General features: G+C 34.3%; 1 protein-coding gene across 9 annotated transcripts in view; it reads right to left on the reverse strand.

The window, feature by feature from the left end:
- PPP1R12A (protein phosphatase 1 regulatory subunit 12A) overlaps nt 1–21,109 on the reverse strand; it is a 163,515-nt gene that overhangs the window by 35,828 nt on the left and 106,578 nt on the right. For 5 of the 9 annotated variants that reach the window (XM_045465024.1, XM_045465022.1, XM_045465025.1 and 2 more), the window contains exons 10-17: nt 14,090–14,305; nt 12,048–12,142; nt 11,140–11,244; nt 10,087–10,254; nt 9,516–9,692; nt 2,237–2,327; nt 755–955; nt 355–523 (exon numbers count right to left, since the gene is read on the reverse strand). In XM_045465024.1, coding sequence (XP_045320980.1) covers nt 355–523; nt 755–955; nt 2,237–2,327; nt 9,516–9,692; nt 10,087–10,254; nt 11,140–11,244; nt 12,048–12,142; nt 14,090–14,305 — 1,222 coding nt within the window. The remainder of the gene's footprint in view (nt 1–354; nt 524–754; nt 956–2,236; nt 2,328–9,515; nt 9,693–10,086; nt 10,255–11,139; nt 11,245–12,047; nt 12,143–14,089; nt 14,306–21,109) is intronic. The other 4 variants (XM_045465029.1, XM_045465027.1, XM_045465023.1 and 1 more) reach the window with 3 other exon arrangements.

Raw genomic sequence — 21,109 nt, forward strand, 5'->3', positions numbered from 1 at the left:
CAATTCACATATAAAAAATTTAAAGATATGATCCAATAGGCAAGAAGTAACTTCAGGCACTAATAAACAGCTCCTAGAAATAGTCTCCCACCAGTTCTTCTATGCTGACTTTTCTATGTTGGTGTACATAATGCTTTTTGTGAAGTCTTAAATTATAAAGATATATGTAACAATGCCAGACTACATAATTTCCTATTTTTATTTTCTACTCTTCTTATTTTTGACCATCATCTTCTTTTTGAAAGAAAAAATGGAATGACTCCCAGTTTAGAAAAGTTGTTTCTTTTCTGTAGAACTATAAATTAGAAAAAAAAAATTCAAAGGATTATTTGAAGGAAACAAAGGTCTTCTTACCTCTTTCATTTTCTTTTGTTAATCCTCTGGAGTAAGCGGAAGTTATACCTACAAGACTATTTGGCCTGTTTAGTTGACTTGAAGCATAGAGTGAACTGCTCATGGTAGAAAGTGAAGAGGATGGGGTGGTAGAACTTGAGGTGGATACAGGTCTGTAACGCTGGTAAGTCTGTGAAATATTAAAATTAGTTCCCACGTAAAATATTTAACAGTTAAAAACATCTAAACACAGGTTCATTTTGAAAGAAAAATAACATTCTAATCATCTCAAAATAATTCAGATTTCTGGTCCTTTGGAGTATTTTGTATATAGTTTGTCAGTATATAAATCTCTTGTGTACTGAAAGTCACATAACCAGTCATACCATCTGACCTAGCTGTGTTGGTGGTACACTATTACCTCATCGTATGTTCTGGGGTACTTTTGTTTATATTCATCTTCTCTAGATGTTTCTGACTCCTTCTTTTCTTCTTGCTTCTCTTTATCCTGTTTTTCTTTTTCTTCTTTTTCTTTTTCTTCATTTTCTTGTTCTCTGGTTCGGGTAGAACGACTTCTTCCTATTGTTTTTTCAGCTTCCTGAAGATCAGTCAGCGTTACTCCCTGTACATTAAAAAGGTAAATTTAAGAATGAGAAGCAGTATAGCTTGTTTCAAAGAAATATTTTATAAGCAGACAAATTTAATATGAATGTATTGGAAGTCAAATACACGTTTGGAATTGGTTTGCAAATTTGAACAAAATTTTTAGTGGGCAAGTCACATTCATTCTACGAAGAATCATCATGAGCAAGCACAGTAATAGGTACTGGAAAAGACAAAATACATGTAAGAAATAGTCTCTATATTTAAGAAATTAAAAAAAGGGGAGGAGATGACAGTACTATCACATGAATATGAATATAAATATTCCTAAGAAGTACAAAGAAGGAAAAGCTTATATATACATTGTTTATACACTGAATTTATATGTACTTCTGTTATATATATATATGTAAAAACATAAATATATACATATAACATGTATAACATATATATGTATATATATGTATAAACACATATATATGTATTTACTGAAAAAAATTTCAGTAAAGAAATAATTTTTAAAGGACAAGCCTTAAAGAACAGGTGAGATTTCAAAAAGTAAAGGTACAAAGGCAGGAAGAATATGTTAAGATCTTAACAAACAGTTCAGCTTGAAATGGAATACTGATAAAAGTAAGGATCAAGGAATTGAATCTGGACTTTGGAGCGCCTCAACTATGGGAAAGGATAGACACAAAATGATGTATTAGATATAATTAGAATGGCAAGGAGGTTAAGGAGATGCTAACTAGACTGAGTGACATTTTCCTGGTACTTGCACATTAGCTGTTTGAAATATCTAATACAATAGACCTATTCCCCACAACTCCAAATATTTACAGAATTCTTTATTAATTATTAGATATCATATTGATTAATTCATTAACACGCATTGAGTACTCTGTGCCAGACACCATCTAAGAAACAAAAAGTAAATATGCAAAGAGATACAAAGGTATATGCCAATTAGATTAAATATAATACTAACATTAATTAGATTAAATGTAATATACAAAAGGCTAGGAAAGAATTACTAAAGCAATCTTTAAGATTTCCTCACATTATATACTAACATCAGTGTTTTCTTTCTTTTTTTTTTTTTTTTTTTAAAGTTTTTAAAAAATTTCTTTAAATAATTTCTACACCCAACACGGGGCTTGTACTCACAACTCCAAGAACAATAGTCACATGCTCCTCTGATTGAGCCAGCCAGGTGCTCCAATGACATTAGTATTTTCATAGAGAAGTGAAAAAGAGAAAGGCAATTTGAAGCTTTATATATTATACACATTAAACATACCTGTGTTGATCTTCTAGACTGTCTTGCTTGTCTAGATCTTGCTTTTCTTTGGGATTCAGACTCTTCATCTCTAACAGGAGTGAGGTATGATCTACAGTAATAAACAAAAATTGTTAGTTGGATATACAGTATCTGTGAATTACATACGAATGTATGAATGAATACACAGTAAGCATTTTAAGAAAACGTCTCCAAAAATGGTTTCATTCATCACGAAAATTCAACAATGCAATCTGATAAAGTTTTAGATTGAAAATAATCAGTATTAACTTATATTTTTCAAGTTCTTCCTAACCACAGTTTTTTTTTTTTTTTTCTTTTGAAAAGCCATGTGATGAGTCCTCTTAGTCCCTTTGCTGATTCCCTGCAATACCATGCTAGATGATACGTGAAGGCTAAACTCTAGACTGTCAATGTCTTTTCATGTTTAGAATGGTTAGGAGTGAAGGCAACATTTAACATATGGGATGACTAGTGAGCAAGCAACACTCCCTGCACTCCTGTCACTGCATTTATTAATGATGCTTTTGGCAGACATCATACTCTTATTCACACTTTGAGTTATCTAAAAATTCAAGTATTTTTATTCATAAACTGCTTTAAAATCAGCATCCTACTCTTGGTTACTGATTTTCTAATATAAAAAGAACTTGACCTTTATCTTCACTATATCTGATCTTATCAATCACTTCACTATATTTGATCTAAGCCTATGCCCCATCCTGTCTAAGGATATGCACAATTTCAAAAGCATATGTCCATGTCAAGAGATTAATAACTAATTAAAGGGTTGAATAAGAAAAAACAGAGCCGTGCAAGACACAGAAAATAACTTCCCTCCAATGATCAATGTTACTTGGGAAGTTCAATTGTTAATACTTTATTTAGTTATATTACAATCTAATTCACATTTCTCATACAATACTCAGAAGTAGAATATTTCTATTGTCTATGCTGTTAATTAAATTTATCTAATTTATATCACTTGCCCCTCCCCTTTAAAAAGCTCAACTTTTTAAAGGGTTCTTTTTTTAGATTTACTATGCTTTCCAATTTGTAACTCATTCTGTTCTTTAAACTTCCTGAAACTATTCATATATCCATAACAAACTTTAGAATTTATTCTAAACTTATCTTTTATTCTATGTGTCCTTTAAAGCTCTAGGTTCAAAGAACACAACACACCTCCAACTCCTTAGAATCATTTCAGTTTCTTCACAATTCTTTTAGAGAGCCCCATTCCTTTTGATTTCTCTGTCTTTTGCTTCACACTCTTAAGTTTTTAGATATCTGTCTGAAACTAGAATACATGATTTATTATTCCTAGGATTCACCTCCTTGAATAATTAATCCTAAAATGACAAGGTCACTTGTCAACCAAAATCCTCGTTGCCTCAATTCCATCAATTAACTCTTACTTATTGGTTAAAGTTAGTACTAGAGGACAGGTTCTCTGTGTTGCTTCTACTCTAATTACAGATCAACTTTAAGCAAAGTAAGTCAAGAACTTCTCAGGAGGGTATTTTTACTTGACTGAGACATCCAATAAACTTAGAGAAAGATGAAAATCCTCTCACTACTTTACTTTGACTTAAGTTGTTTTTTTCATCTGGTTTGAGAAAATATCACCTATTTTTTCTATTTGGTTGAATAACCTAGGGCACTATTTCATAATGACATAACATTTTTTTTCTCTTTATCCATATGTTTTCATCTCTAGGTTTCTAGAATATCCTGGGGGTGCCTACGTGGCTCAGTCGATTAAGCATCTGACTTAGGCTCAGGTCATGATCTCATGGTTCATGAGTTTGAGCTCCACACTGGGCTCTGTGCTGTTTGCTTCAGATTCTGTGCTTCCCTCTCTCTCTGCTTCTCCCCTGTTTGCTCCTTCTCCCTCTCAAAAATAAACAAACATTAGAATATCCTGAAAGATTATGTCTTTTTGCTACTATACTAGCACTACATATATCTCACAAATCGGGCACACCCCACATGATTCAAGCATTGAAGAGTTCTATTTTACCAAATTTGGTTTCTATGAAAATACTGGTACAGATTTAAGTTTATAACCTTAAGTTTCATTTTTTTTTTTTAAGTTTAATTATTTATTTTGAGAGAGAGAGAGAGAGCATGAGTGGGGAAAGGGCAGAAAGAGAGAGGGACAGAATCCCAAGCACGCTCTGCACTATCAGCACAGAGACTGATGCAGGGCTTCAACTCACAAACCATGAGATCATGACCCTAGCCGAAGTCAGGCACTTAACCCATTGAGCCAGCCAGGTGCCCCTAAAATTTTAATGTTTTAAAAAATTATATTTCTAATTACTTGGTCTGTTGCTTTTAATTTGTCCTCCTAAAAGTGTAGGGCAAGAAAAAAAATTCACTATACACAACTTTCTTTCTTTCTTTTTAAGTTTATTTTTATTTTCAGAGAGAGACAGAGAGCAAGCAGGGGAGAGGCAGAGAGAAAGGGAAACAGAATCTCAAGTAGGCTCCATGCTATCAGTGCCGAGCTCAATGCAGGGTTCGATTCCACGAACCATGAGATCATGACCTGAGCAGAAATCGAGGGTCAGATGTTTAACTTACTGAGCCACCCGGGTGCCCCGGGTACATAAAGCATTTTAGTTCCAAGCATTTCTTTAGTTTGACTTTCTTTTAGAGATTCTGCAACATATGGCTACATCTGTACCAATGCACAGATCCAGAGAGATGAATACAACTGGTTAGGATGCCTGCCCTCTTGATGGCCCAGAATGCTCAAGCTACACTAAGCTTGATACTTCTCTTTCTCCTACTATTTCTTAATTTTCATCCTGTCTGTATATGAACTCTTGTGAATTTTAAGCTTTTTATTTAGATACAACCGTTATTCCCTACTTTTGTAACAACTCCAGTGATTTCTCTGGGACAAGTCATTTTAAAGGTGAAAAAGAGTAACAATAAACTTGTTATTACAGGTTTAGTTTAAGAAAATTAATTCCAGAATAGAGTGAGGAGCTTGTTTATTCTGGAAGTTGGCTATACATATTTGGAAAATGCTATACATTCTAACCATCTCCAGGAAAATCACAACATGTTAAAGGCTCTGAGAAGAACCAAGGAAGAAACCTGTTTAACCGTAACTATGTATTTCCTAAGATTATTAAGTAGAACATACTTTTATGGTACACCTGTTACATGTGGAAAAGTGCTCTGTGAAACATCAATTTGGAAAATATGGCCCAATGGCCATTTTTTTTTTTTAGTGATTCATTTGGTACTTATTTATGCATCTACTGTCCCTATGCAATGTATTGCTTTTTGGACTTCTCCCAGACGAGGAGAAGAAAAGAATAAAAGAAGATGAAACCTTAATGTGGTAGCAAATCTGGTTAAACAGAAAACTAGAACAGCTCAGATGGCTGCATGTATCACTTCAGTATTTCAAGGGTTGCTCTGAAAGTAAGCATGAACATGGACTACTGAATCTGACTCCTCTATGTAATCGTCAAAATTTTCACATATAGTTTACCACAGGGAAATCTGCATTGCCATTTGTTCTTTTAATCCCCATGTTCTGCAAACAGAACTAATCAACCAGCACACTCTCTTCAAATGAGCCTCACTACTTTTTCAACAGTTTCAAGTTTCCATAGAAGTTAAATCTACCTATCATATCTGGTTTAACATATGTAGGTTAAGGGGATAAAAATTACTAGTCAAAAGACTTATAATATCTGTTTCTGTTCATTTAAATTTTCCTTACATTTGCTCCAAATCAGCATAAAAATCTAGCCTATCAATTTGTAATATACAATATGTTTCCTATTATTTTAAGAGTCCCCATCTGGCATTCAGTTCCTTCTCCTCTCTTGGGGTTCCTGTATAGAGCAGACCTCTGTGAATTAAATGTAGACAAGAAAGTTAATTCACATATTTTGTGTTTAATTAAAAAGAGCTGATCAAAAAGATAGCAGAATATATCAAACTCTACTGCTGCCTTCCCCCTCACCCCAGTTTATTTATTTTGAGGGAAACAGAGACAGTGTGAGTAGGGGAGGGACAGAGGGAGAGGAAGAGAGAATCTCAAGCAGGCTCTGCACTGGTAGCCCGACGCGGGGCTCGAACTCCTGAAACTATGAGATCATGACCTGAGCCAAAACCAAGAGTTGGACGCTTAACCGACTGAGCCATCTAGGCCCTCCTCTATTGTTGCCTTAAAAAAAAAAAAAAAAGAAAGAAAGAAAGCTTATTTATTTATTCTAAGAGAGAGAGAAAGTGCAAGAGTGGGGGAGGAGGAGAGAGAGAGAGGGAGAGAATACCAAGCAGGCTCTACATTGTCAGCAGAGCCCGATGTGGGGCTTGATCCCACAAACTGAGCTACCCAGGTGCCCCTCAAACTCCACTGCTGCCTTAACTTACCATATCATACTACATCTTTTTCTTAAAACTATATAGGGTGCATAATTTTACTCCTTAGTAGTCTTAGATGGCTTACAATTTTCTGAGCTACTGAAAGGTTATTATTTTTAAAATAAGGATTTTCTAATAATTCCAATTATTCTATTTATTATTTCACTGATTTATTGGTTGAAATATATTTATTTATAATATTTATATTTTGGGTAATCAACAAATAACATCTTTAAAAAACTGAAAACAACCCTTCTTTTTCATTCAGCTTTTTTCCTTACAGAGGGAAGATAAATGAGCAAATGCAAGCTGGCTGAGCCAAGGGAAAAAGGTGGAGGAGAATAATTATACAAAGCAACAGTTCCTCATGAATTCATGTTACAAACTTGAACTTATTAGTAAGATACTGCTTTGTATTTTGAAAAGACTGGAGGGGCGCCTGGGTGGCGCAGTTGGTTAAGCGTCCAACTTCAGCTAGGTCACGATCTCGCGGTCCGTGAGTTCGAGCCCCGCATCAGGCTCTGGGCTGATGGCTCAGAGCCTGGAGCCTGCTTCCGATTCTGTGTCTCCCTCTCTCTCGGCCCCTCCCCCGTTCATGCTCTGTCTCTCTCTGTCCCAAAAATAAAATAAACGTTTAAAAAAAAAAAAAAAAGAAAAAAGAAAAGACTGGAGAATTAGAAACACTTAAAAAATGAAAGAATTTGCTATCATGCTATTTAAAGCTAACTTTTCTTCTCTACTTCCCACTCTGCTACCACTATTAATCCATTGGAAATCTTAACAAAAATAGAAAATCCTCATCCAATCCTGATCAATAAAAACAAAATTCAAGAAAAGAATAGTGGAATTTAATAGTGAGTTTGGTAACTTTGCATAACATCTGAAAGTATATATGTGAGGATACCTAAAATAGCATAGATGTATTAACTTATCTTTTTAGCCACAATATAGACTTAAATCATAATATATACATTTTGAGGACAAATATTCAACTATACACATTTCAAAACCATTAACAAAATTTAATTGAAAGACAAACAGAAGAGGTCAACAATGTATTCAAAACTGCAAACAATTACTTGACGTGAAACAAAACACAAACATTATTATTGCAAACATCACTGAAAATGAGTAAGACAAACAAAATTTCTGTAATATACACCAGGGAAAAATGTCAACAGATACATTTTGTTTCTTATGCTATTAAAATTTGTTCTGTTCTATTAATATCTCCAAATATTTAATTCTCAATCTAATGTCTTCCAGGATTAATTCTAAGAAGGTGAAACTCAACTTTCTCCAACAACAAGTCTAGAAGTTAAAAATTATATAAATAAAATACTTATGTTACAGAAGAAGAAATACTGACCTGGAGAGCATTCTAACCTTAGGATTAAAGGAGTAAAAAACCAAGGATTCCTAACCTTTTCCCCTTAACTTCCCCTACTCCATAAAAGCAAAGTCCTCAAATTGATTTTCACTCAAAAATAATGATGGCTGCCTATGATCTTCTAATTTCTGTTGGCTATGTGGTCTGACTTGAAAACACCTCAAAAGCCTAAAACTAACATTAATGTATAGAAAAATGAAGAATTATTAAAATATGGTATGACCTATACTGGTGTTCAAATCACAAAATGCTAACTGCTTATAATGGTTTTATAGAACTATCACTAAATCTTACCATAGAAATAGTAATAAAACATAATCATGCTGACAAAAAATAAAGATGCAATGATAGGAAAGAAAATGTTTAACATTTAAAAATTTAGTGTTTTGTTACTTTTCATATATTCACCACGAATATTACTCTAAGGATATTAATAACTTACTACAGGCCATGTACTTTGATAAGCACCAGAGACAAAGCCTGTGTATGAACACTACATGCCAGAACTATGACAAAGTTAATCTGGTTGGTATTTTAGTAAACAAACAAAATAAAAACCAAAACACCAGTTATGTAGCTAATTTAATCTCAAAGGAATAAAATACAAAAAAGGTCACATTTAGTTTTTTAAGATTTTTTTTTTTTCTCAAGAGGAAAAACAAAATTCAAAGCTAGTAACTATGCATGCTATAGCAGGAAAAACACTTGACTGATTCTCCTGTAATCTTGGGCCTCGCCTTAGTTCTCATTAAATAAAAGTGGAAAAGTCACTTAATATCTCTGGGTCTTAGTTTCTTATGTAAAGCAAGGATATCACAAAAGAGGTAAGTTCCTTTCCACATCTGAAATTCCAAGCCAATTAGCAGCAGCATGAAGAAGTGAGCAACGCTTCTAACATTTAAGCACACAAAATAAATTCATAAATCCTTTAAAATATTTAATTAATGAGTCCCTTTTATGTACTGAATTAAAACTAAGAGAACGTATTCAAAGTGCTTAAAAATGATTTGGTTTACACATATGCCCAAGAAGCCTTTCTTCAAGAGAATCTTAAAATGAAAAGTCTCGAAAGTAACAAAAACAGTTTAACATCCATCAAATTTTTTAATAATAGGAGGAAACAGAAGAATGAAAAATCTGTTTCTGTCATGTTACATCTAGTCTTCCATAAGTGTGACTGGGTGTGTTTAGATCTTCATCACAAAACCATCTTGAATGAAAACAACCACTAAAAAAATGACGATGGCTAAGAAGACAAGTGTCTGGCTCACTTCCTTGAAACAAAAACATCTATTCTGTCAGAGGGAGTCACCAAGCCTAAATGCTGGTAACTGCCAATTACATCAGTTCATGTAGTTCTGAGCTGATACAGGTTATTTCACTTATTAACCTACTGAAGAGATGGTCACCAACTTGACAAGGTTAAAAGGCAAAACAAACAACTTTCAGCACTGGGCAAGATACATCAGCAGTTCTATTATGACCTTTACACACCTGCGTCTCTCCCTGACCTCTGATGTGGAGGAGACAGTGCCAGCAGTAGTTGTAGTCAGGGTTGTGGTTGAGGCTGCAGCATTTACAACAGTTGGAGCAACAGGGATGGTCACTGCCGTAGGAACACTGTCCTTTTCTTTTTCAGTACTATCCTCAGCCCACAAACGATTTGAGGTACTATCGCATCATAAGCAGCAACACAAAAAGAGAAAAGGAAAACAGCTAAACAATGAAAGCACTTTCTAGCAGCTGAAACATGTGACTACAGGGATGGATTTTTTTAAAACATGAGGCAAGACATCTTTGAACTATGAACCAGAAGTCTCACCCAGAGCTGTCAAAGGGAGAAATTTACATTTTAAGCAGCCTGATTCAAGGAAAGTTAATAATTAAAGAACTTCGTTTTTCCCCAGACATGCATAATTGTCTCTTTTTGGAACCAATTTTTGCTTGTAAATAATTTTAAAAGGTAAATGAAAAAATCCAGAGCCCCACAATCTTCTAAACAAAAATGCATGCACATACATAAGCACACAGTAGGCCTGAACACAAAATGTTATCTGTGACTCACCTGCTTTGTGTGCCTGTTGAGGAAGAACCCGTTGTAATCTTTGTAGTAGTGCTTGTGCTGGAAAGCAGGCTTTTCTGAAGCCCAGCTGCAGAGGTAACTGTTGGTGTTGATGTGGTGCTTGGAACACTAGAACTAATCAAATCATCTTGTCTTCTACCAAAGGAGCAACTGAAGGAAAGAGTCATATCTATATAGGATGTGTCTGTATGTGTAGTCTACAGTTAATGTCTATACATTACACAGATACACAAGGCTAGGAAAAATCTAAAAAACTGTGTTCCTAAATACACCACCGGCTCCAGCACCAAGAGTTGCATCTACAACTTGCTAGAGTCTAGATGATTTCACTAATTTGGTAGTGTATCATTTTACTGCCTCCCACCTCCCTGGACAGGACTCAAACATGTTCTGATCTAATATTTTACGTTTCTGGAACTATTAACAGACCATATGGTCATGCCAGGCTGGGTCTGAGAAAAACACTTAGGTCTGGTTTTACTCAGGGAAAGTTAAGATCAACCTTTTTGAAGAAAAGTATTTTAGCAATGAGTCACATCCTTAGGAGTGACCCATGCCTATATTATAATTGCTCATCTTTTACTCTTCTTTTTGGTTGTTTTTAACAGAGAAAATATTTATGGTTTTTTCCCCCCTCCTCTCCAATATGACATTACCAACATTTCAATTCAAGAAATTACCATCTCTCTGAGTTCTAAGAAAAGTAGAAACTTCCAGGTCACTAAATAATGCCCATATCAGTTAAGACACTGATCTATTTCAACTTCTCTAGTCAATTATATAAGGAGTTCCTTCTAAATATGCTACAATCTAAAAGATGCTTCCTAATATATCAAATCTAATTATACATAATATATATAAAAGGAAAAACAAATCTTCATCTACCTCTAAATATATATTCTGGACTTTTAAATGACGTTTTATTTAAACAATGAAAGCACGTATTTTCTTAATGATATTAAATTGAGGGCTCCAAACAAACTGCCTCATATTTTTATAAAAGAATGCATAAAAGTTACTTAAGAATTATATTACCTTTTATGGTAAGCTGATCCTTCATTAACTGAGCTATTCTTTTTGAGATCATCTTCCCATTTTCTTCTTGTATAGGAGCTACTCGTTCGTAAACTTGAAGAGTCTCTGTGAAAAGAGTATCTTTCAAATTCTGGTATATAATTTTAAAACAGGATTAAGAAAGCTGTCTATTAAAAAACATTAGTAGAAGCAGAAACTAGTAAAATCCCTTAAGAAAATGCTTTGGAATATTAAGAAATGAAAGTAATTCCAGTTCTAAGATTCTATCCCTAAGGTATAATCCTAACTACAGTGGGGAAAATTAAGATATTTACAGAAGTTTTACTTATGATCATAAAATACCAATTTAAATGTCCATATTTGGAGAGGGGAAATAGTTACTTAAACCTCAATAGACCTACTCTATGGAACACAATGCACTGATGAAAACCAACGCTTACTGAAGATATGTATGAACACATAAGACTACGTATGAGATGTGAGGTAAAAAAAAAAAAAAAAAAAAAAAAAAGTCAAGACACAAAAATGGATGTTATGACTACAACTATATTTAAAAGTTCTCATACCCCGTGTGCTGAAAATAAGAAGAAAGAAACTAAAATGTTGACAGTGATTAAGAGCTTTTTCTCCTTTCTTTCTCCTTTTCTGTAGGTTTCAACTATTTGGAGAGTCTGTACTAGATTAGTTTGTGACCTCATCTGGCACCACTGTCCCAACTACAATGTGTTTTGTTTTGATTTTGCCATTTCATGAATATACAAATCTGCATCTCCTCAGGACCTTCTATTTGGTGTTCTTCCCATAATCCATATATCCCACAGAGTTACAACAATGCTCATGTTTTCATTGTCATGCTAGATACTAAAGATTTCATAGTAAAAACATAAAGCGAATCATAATGAATCCACCTGTTTTCTTTCTCTTCAATGTCAGATGTACTGGCTAGTCGTCTTGGTATTGTAGGTGCAACATATGCAAGCCTAGTTCCTTTACTATCTTTCTCCTACACAACAGGAAAAAAAATGAGTGAAAAATAAATCTGTGATTACAGGAACCGCTAAAAGTACTAAGGAAAGAGTATTCAACAATGTACAATTATACAATTACAATTATACAACCATAACAGTTTATAGTATTTCCACAGCTCCTACCTATACTCTTTAAAATTAATGTCTATTAATAGTTAAATACTTTAAGTGCCAGAGGACAGCCTGTTCAAACCGATTTTCTTTTCTTTCTCCTTTAATCTAGAATTAGACAATATTTTAATATAAGGAAAAAAATTCCTCATTTTAATGACTTTTTCTAAATTTCTATAACAGATTATGTAAGGTAATGCAGTAAAATATAATAAAATATTCTCATTTTTTTCCAGAGAAATAAGGTCTCGAATATGGTTAACTGGTAAGTCCTAATTATTTATGCTATGTAAGTTATTCATTACTTTGATATAACGTTAAAATATTCCGAACAAAAAATACTTAAGTTATATTTATCCAAATTCAGTTGAGAGTGCAGGAGCAATGGTATGATACATTCCCACTGTACTGGCATCAAGTACTTGGAAAATAATTAGGCAATCAATTTATACAAAATAAAAAACTTTAAAATTACTTGATGAGAAATTCTATTTCTGATTTCTGACACAAAGAAACAAACACTTTAAACAGAGGGACGAAACTATATGAAAAAAAAGTACAAGTGCTGAAAATATAGAAAAGAAATAATCCAGTAATATAAAATATATCTGAATAAACTGCATACATTCTATTTGATATAATTTAATACTATCCTTCAAATACAGTTATTAAAACTACTGATTAAAAGGAGGTTGCTTTTGATGTAGCAGATATAAAACTGCAGATGCTAGATAAATGCAACTTACGAGTATAATTACATTCTAGAATAAATTCTAGAATAAATGCCCCCCAATATATTTTATTATAAACTGTCTAGTGGAATAAAGCATTTGTTTAATTAAGTATAGTTTCGTAATTTATTTTTTGAGCAAATCTGATCTTCCCAGTACTTACAGAAGCATACTTCATTTTATTGCACTTAACAGATACTGTGGTTTTTACAATTTGCAATTTGTTGCAACCCTGCATCAAGCAAGTCTATCCAAGCCACTTTCCAACAGCATTTGCTCACTTTGTGTCTCTATGTCACATTTTGGTGATTCCCACAATATTTCAAGGTTTTTCATTATTATCATATTTGTTACAGTGATTATAACTTGCTGAAAGCTCAAATTATGGTCAGCATATAAATATTTTTAAATTAAGGTATGTACATTTTCTTTAGACACAATGCTATTATACACTTAGGAGGCTACAGCATAAATATATATAAAATTTATGAGTATATCTATCAGTATAAAATATACATAAAATTAGAGTGTATGTGGACATATATATATATATGTGTATATATATATATATATGTATATGTGTGTGTGTGTGTGTGTGTATATATATATATATCCACACACATATACATACGGGAGAGAGAGGGAGGGCCTAAAAAGAGGGAGAATCTGAAGCAGGCTCCACACCCAGCACAGAGCCTGACGCGGGGATCAATCTCACAACCATGAGATCATGACCTAAGCCAAAATCAAGAGGTAGACGCTTAACTGACTGAGCCACCCAGGTGCCTTATATAAATATATTTCTTATATACAGTGGGAAACAAAAAATTCATTTGACTTGCTTTATTGCAGTGGTCTGGAGCCAAACCCACAATATCTCTGAGGTATGACTATAATTCCATATTGACATTTGTTTAAGGTAGGTCTATTTGTATTATCATGTAAAATTCATTAAGTCAGGTGAATTAAGTTGATACACAAATTTAATAATGACACAAAGTAGAAAATCTATCAGATTTCATGTTCCTGGAAAACAAATGATTAGAGTGTTGATAGAAACCAGATGATGAAATAAGTCACCTTTTCTTTATTATCCAAAGAGGAGGAGAGTCTGGGACTTGAAGCTGAACGTATAACACCTGCAGTGTCTTTTTCTTTCTGAGCCTCTTTAGATGCTGTGATTTCTGCAAGTGCGCCATAACTGCCAGTCTTTCTAAGTCCTAACCTCCAAGATGCAGGAGACTCGTCTTTTCTCTCTTCTTCTTTGGGAGAAATTTTTGTAGCTGAGGTTGGAAACTGTTATTTTATTTTTAAGGAAAAGAAAAAGTAATTATCAACACTGATCAATCCTTAAGCTGGAAATAACAAATTTACAGATAATATGTCTGAAATTATAGTTAATAGTTTCAGGAGAAACACTTTTACTAAGTAGGTTAATGTCTTAGTAAAAAATGTAAAGATCTAAAACTGGAAAAAAAATAGAACTACCTTTCCAAAAGTTAGATTTAAGAAAACACACTCCACACTTTATAGCACACAGAAAAATTATAATGCAAATACAGAGGACAGAAATGAGCACACCATAAGGACTTTAAAACCATGCATCTCTGGAACCAATATTCATATTAAACTTGTTATATTGTAACCTCATAAATCCTTGCACATAGGAATGCCTCACCATGGATTTTTCACCCTTATTGGGCACAAGAACAATGCCAGTTTTGCGCAAGCCCTGCCTCCATGATGCAGGATCTACTGATTCCACCACAGGCATGATAGGAGCAATGAAATCATACTAAAGCCAATTAAAATAAGACAGGTAAAGAGATAAAGATTGAAAGCACAAAACAAAAAAGGAAGTTATAAACAAAACATACTTTTTTCTGTTCAAAAGAATTTTGTAACAAAACCCAATAACTGGGTAATGATCCAATCTTAAAAGTAACTGGGAACAAATCTAATTTTAGCATAAGAGAAAGAATCTGAAAGAATCTAATAAAGAAATTTCTAAAGCAATTAAAGGCACATGGAGCAAATATTATAGTACTTGAATGAACAGACTACTGCATTTGAATTTTATTTTTATTCATTTATATACTTGGGTTAAGAATTTTTTTTAATCCAGCATAATCAACAAAAAGTAATAAGTGATGTTATCTTCCACTTAGAATATTTAATTCAGTATATTTTTAGTATCATAGCCTTAAACTTACTTTTTGATTTTACCACCAAATATTAATTTTAACATTTCAACTAAAAACTATTCTTTTGTACAAATATTTCATTTTCAAGGTTTCCAAGAGCCCTAAAAATGAAACATTTGTTGTCTTTAACTAGTTCATTTCATGAACGTCACTGTTTAAATATTTAACCACAGTTAAGAACAGATGGGTGAATATAGCAACTAACTAGTTGCTATAAGCATAGGATATGGGTAATTAAAAAAAAAAAAACACTTTCTTCCATATTTATTGCCAAAGTTTGATATAATTAGCATTTCAGAGTGCTTGCTTGTTTAAGCACCCAGAATGTCAGAGGGCTACTTCACAGACAAAACTATTATGATGGTAAGATATCTCTGGTACCTCTAGTAAGTAATTCCTATCAATAAATTCATAAATAGCCTCATGATATACAGTGCACTGAGGCATTCCAGGGATGCCAGAATAAAATCACAAGGGCGCTGTGGTGTACTTTCAAGTTTTGAGAGAAAGCACAGTGACATCTGTTGGACACGGCACAAATTGCCACTGTTAACTTACTTGCACTTAACTATTTAATAAATGAAACAAATACTTCTTTCGGCCAAGTGGCACTGTGAAAAAAATTAACAAAACATTAAGGATTCCACTGAATCTCTGTAACATTTTATACAACAATACAGACACTGAGACGACCAGTTTTTGATTTCTGCGTCTAAACTCATAGGGACCATCCAAGAATAGAGATTGGCCAACTTTTCTGTAAAGGACCAGACTGTGAATTTTAGGCTTTGCAGACCACAGAGTCACTGTTGTAACTATTCATCCACAGTGTTGTACAAAAGTAACCACAGGTAATACATGAGAATAAATGTGGCTGTGTTTCTAATACAACTTATTTAGATATACTGAAATTTAAGTTTGGGTTACAAAATATTCTTTTGATTTTTCCCCTCCAACCATTTAAAAATATTAAAACCTTGGGGTGCCTGGGTGGCTCAGTCGGTTAAGCATCCGACTTTGGCTCAGGTCATGATCTCACAGCTTGTGAGTTCAAGCCCTGCGTTAGGCTCTGTGCTGACAGCTCAGAGCCTAGAGCCTAGAGCCTAGAGCCTGGAGCCTGCTTCAGATTCTGTGTCTCCCTCACTCTCTCTGCCCCTCCCCCACTTGCTCTGTCTGTCTCTGTCTCTCTCTCTCAAAAATAAGTAAAAACAGGGGTGCCTGGGTGGCTCAGTCGGTTAAGAGTCCGACTTCAGCTCAAGTCACGATCTCGCAGTCCATGAGTTCGAGCCCCGCATCGGGCTCTGGGCTGATGGCTCAGAGCCTGGAGCCTGCTTCCCATTCTGTGTCTCCCTCTCTCTCTGTCCCTCCCCCAATCATATTCTGTCTCTCTCTGTCTCAAAAATAAATAAACGTTAAAAAAAAATTAAAAAAAAAATTTTAGAAAAATTTTAAAAATATATATTAAAACCAGGGGTGCCTGGGTGGCTCGGTTAGTTGAGTAGCTGACTCTTGATTTCGGCTCAGGTCAAGATCTCACAGTTCCTGAGTTTGAGCCCCGCATCGAACTCTGCACTGACAGCGCAGATCCTGCTTGGGATTCTCTCTCTCCCTCCCCCTCTGCCCCTCCTCTGCTTGCACTCCGTCTCTCAAAATAAATTAAAAAAATATTAAAACCATTCTAACTTGTACAAAAACAAGTAATAGGCCAGTTTCACCGGACTACGGTTTGCATAGATAACGTAACATTTAGTGAATGTTACAAGAGAAGCTAACATTTAACAGATGTTTACTCCCGCCAGTCCCTAAACTAAGTGCTTCACAGGAGTTATCTCGTTTAATCCTTACAACCACCCACTGAAATACTATTAATACTGCTATTTTAGAGTTGAGAAAAATGAAGCAGTATTAGCAATTTAAAATGGACATTTCTTGCACTGTAATGACTGATCTACCCCCATTCTGCCTAGTGTGAATTTGGATTTATTGGTTTATGTGTTTAAAAGTACCTTTCAATTTTACTTGGTCTGTAAATGAGTATCTCTGAAATATTCAACTATACCTATTCCCTGAAACTCTTCTTTGGGATTTTGTAACAGGACACTGTTTTGACTTTCTTACTCTTTTGCCCACCCTCCTTCTTGGCCTTGTTGCTTTTGTCAGCACAGTCCTGCAACACAAGCATTTCAAGAGCCTGTTCTCAGATCTCTCATCTTCTCTTTCTACTTTCTTCTGAGGGCTGGGAACAGGGTCTTTTCTACTTCCTCAAGCTCAATATGAACTGTGCTCACCTTATTTTCAAATTTATTATTTCTAGTTGAGTCTTATTCCTAAATTCCCAGTCCTAAATTTCTAATTACCTGGAGAATGGACCATCTAGAACTACAACTGGAACCTGAAACTCAACATACTTAAAATCAAACACCTTTATTTCCAAACTGGCTCTCCCTCAGTTCCCTAATTCTGTTAGTAGCACCAATAAATTTCTTCAATTCCCTGTTTGAAACTTCATAGCCATGTCAGACTTCTTCTCTGTCATCGTCCTTCATTTATAAATTAGCTGCCAAGTCTCTGAAACTCCTCTCCTTCTGAGGAGAAACTCTTCTCCTTCTAAGAACTGCCACTTCTCTAGTTTATTTTTTTATCATCTTGGGCAACTTCAATGATTTTCTAATACATCTTCTTTCAATTAGTCTCTCACCTTCAAATACACCTGTACACTGCTACCAAAATTATATTCTATAAAGAATAATTCTTTCATGGCCTTGTTTAAACATCTTCTGATTCTCTACTATCCATCAAACTAAAAATGTTACCAGAGAAATGAAGACATTCCACAATTTGGCTTTACTATTCCTGTTTTACTTTGTATATGTACTCTAGATATCAAACTAAACAATTTATTTTCCTGCAAAAGATTCTACATTGTCCCTACTCTGTTCACATTGTTTCTTTTTTTCCTTTCGGCAAACTGTACAAACTCTCCTGCTAGTTGAAATACTACTCATTCAAGATCTCAAATGTTCTAATTTTATTACCTCAAATCAAATATGATCTCTTTCATTTTTAAACCATCATTCTGTATTTGTACACTTCTACTGGCATACTGCAATATACCACAGTACACAGTAGTTTTTTATTAAATTATTATTATACTTAATAATTGGATTCAATTAACCAAAGCATTTAATTCCAAGAAAATTCTGAATTTTTACCATCCAGTAAAGTAAATACAGTTTACCCTATCAGAATTTATGTGCATACAACAAAGTAGGCAATCTTTTTCTGAGATCCCAAACAATATTTATTTTTTAAGTTTTTTTATTTTATTTACTTAGAGAGAGAGAGAGCGAGCAAGCAGGGAGGAGGGCGGGGGAGAGAGACAGAGAGAGAGAAAATCTCAAGCAGGCTCCATACTCAGCACGGAGCCTGATACAGGGCTCAAACTCATGAACCATGAGATCACGACCTGAGCCGAAATTAACAGTTGGATGCTTAACTGACCAAGACACACATAGGAGCCCCAACCAACAATATTTATTTTGACAAAAGAGGGGTATATAAACTTACTGTTACAATTTTAAAGATTAGAGATGCTTGAGTGGCTCAGTTGGTTGAGCATCTGACTTTGGCTCAGGTCAGGATCTCACAGTTCATAGGTTTGGGCCCACACTGGGCTCACTGCTGTCAGTGCTGAGCCTGCTTTGGATCCTGTTCCCTTCCCTTTATATCCCTCCCCCACTCGCACTCTCTCTCAAAAATAAAAATACTAAACAATTTTTTAAAGATTACTTATTTTTAAAAATAATCTCTACACCTATCGTGGGGTTTGAATTCATGAACCCAAGATCGAGTCACATGCTCTCCCAACTGAGCCAGCCAGGCACCCCTACTGTTAAAATTTTAAATCATAAAACCAAACTGATGGTATTATAGAAAACATCTCCACAAATCATAAGCCTGATCTTACTGCTACAGAAATATTCTTTAATTTTAGCTGAAGAGTTAACAACTTAAGGGAAAATCATTTAAAGCGAATACATCTATGTTTCTCTGTAGCTGCCACCCTGAGTTGTTAGAAAATATAAGTGATATTTAATACTGCTTTAGAGCTTCTGTTTTGTGATCTATTGCTTACCATGAGTGTATGAGTGTGTATTTATATATAGTTTATGCAATGGTGGCGAAAACAAAACTTAGCATACCTCTGTGCAAATATCAAAAGCAGAGTAGTCAGTGAGAATCTAAAAATAGAATTCTTAACTGCAAAATCTTTTAAGATGCATTTACAGATTAACAATTCATCTAAGGCAATTCATCTGTTAGGTCTCTAAGTTACAAGAAAATTCCTGAAACTAACTTAGAAACATTAAAATGCTAAATTAACATTACAAAGTATCACTGAACAAAATGAAAGGCTTTAAAAAGTCATACAAAATAAATAAGATTGCTCCATCCATTAAAATAATACTTCAAATTTTCTGTATACCACAACTTTGTTGATTTGAATAAAATTTGGCTACAAAACCCTTAAGGTTTTAAGACTGAAACAATATAATCTTCCAAGTAAGTTATGATGCTTGAAATTGAGAATTAAGTGGAGTTTCTAAATATGCAAATCATAGAAAACACTTGTTATTAGATCAATTTAATTACAGAATCAGAAGTAATTCTGAACAAGGATTTTTATAGCAAAGAGGTTAATCTAACAGATTTTAAGAGCAATTAAGTTATTAAATTTGGGGCTATGCTTGAGAAAAATATAGTTGATTGAAAGAAGTCCACTGTAATTGTTTGACTATAGCAGGAAAGAGTCTGCTTAGCTAAATACTCAAAAGAATGAGAGCCAGTTTTTCTTGGCCAGATATTTCAGAGGGATGGAGCTTCTTGCGAACTTCTGATAATCCTATAGTTTTAACAGATAATAAATCAAAAAAGCTAAAGTTTGGTAATCACTGAAGAAGTATAGAAGAACTCTAGAATTAAATAAAGTTTAGTTAAAGCAGCCTATGTTGACTCCAGTTATACCATGATAATCATCTTGAAAATTCTGCAGAGAGATTGCCCATGAAAAATTTTTCTTTTTTTTTTTTTTCAACGTTTATTTATTTTTGGGACAGAGAGAGACAGAGCATGAACGGGGGAGGGGCAGAGAGAGAGGGAGACACAGAATCGGAAACAGGCTCCAGGCTCTGAGCCATCAGCCCAGAGCCTGACGCGGGGCTCGAACTCACGGACCGCGAGATCGGACCGCGAGATCGTGACCTGGCTGAAGTCGGACGCCTAACCGACTGCGCCACCCAGGCGCCCCTGAAAAATTTCATTTTTAAGCATGTATAATTATGATCTTATGAACATGAGTTCTACCTAACTTCAAGAAGCCCTCAGCTCTGGAATACAGAAGGTAAGATAAATCATTCATATAGTTTCCTGATATTCAAACTGTACCAGTGAAATCCATGCATTTCTACTACTATGAACCCACAATACCAATTTCCTTAGGAAGAGTTTTAGAAGAGGATCATTACTAGCGGTATGGATTTTCTCTAGTTTATTACTCTAAAGGGTTCACATTTTGATCACTTGAAGCCAAATCCAAAATTAGCAATACTGACAACATAATAGAAACACTATGGGAGTTTAAAATCAAACCCACCCAAACCAAATAATGTCAGATAAGCAACAAAATAAGAAGTCCAAAGGCACAGACATGACAGTTAAATACAATGTACAATCCCTCAGTGGACCCTTGATTTCAAGAAAAAACAAACAGAAAAACATTAGTAGGAGGACAATTGAAAAAATCTTCACTATGGTTTGTATATAATGATCACAGATCAGAGTATTATATCAAAGTTAAATATCTTAAATAGGATCATTTTAGTATGGGAATGAAGGA

This window comes from Leopardus geoffroyi, chromosome B4, assembly GCF_018350155.1.
Source record: "Leopardus geoffroyi isolate Oge1 chromosome B4, O.geoffroyi_Oge1_pat1.0, whole genome shotgun sequence".
Classification (NCBI taxonomy): domain Eukaryota; kingdom Metazoa; phylum Chordata; class Mammalia; order Carnivora; family Felidae; genus Leopardus; species Leopardus geoffroyi.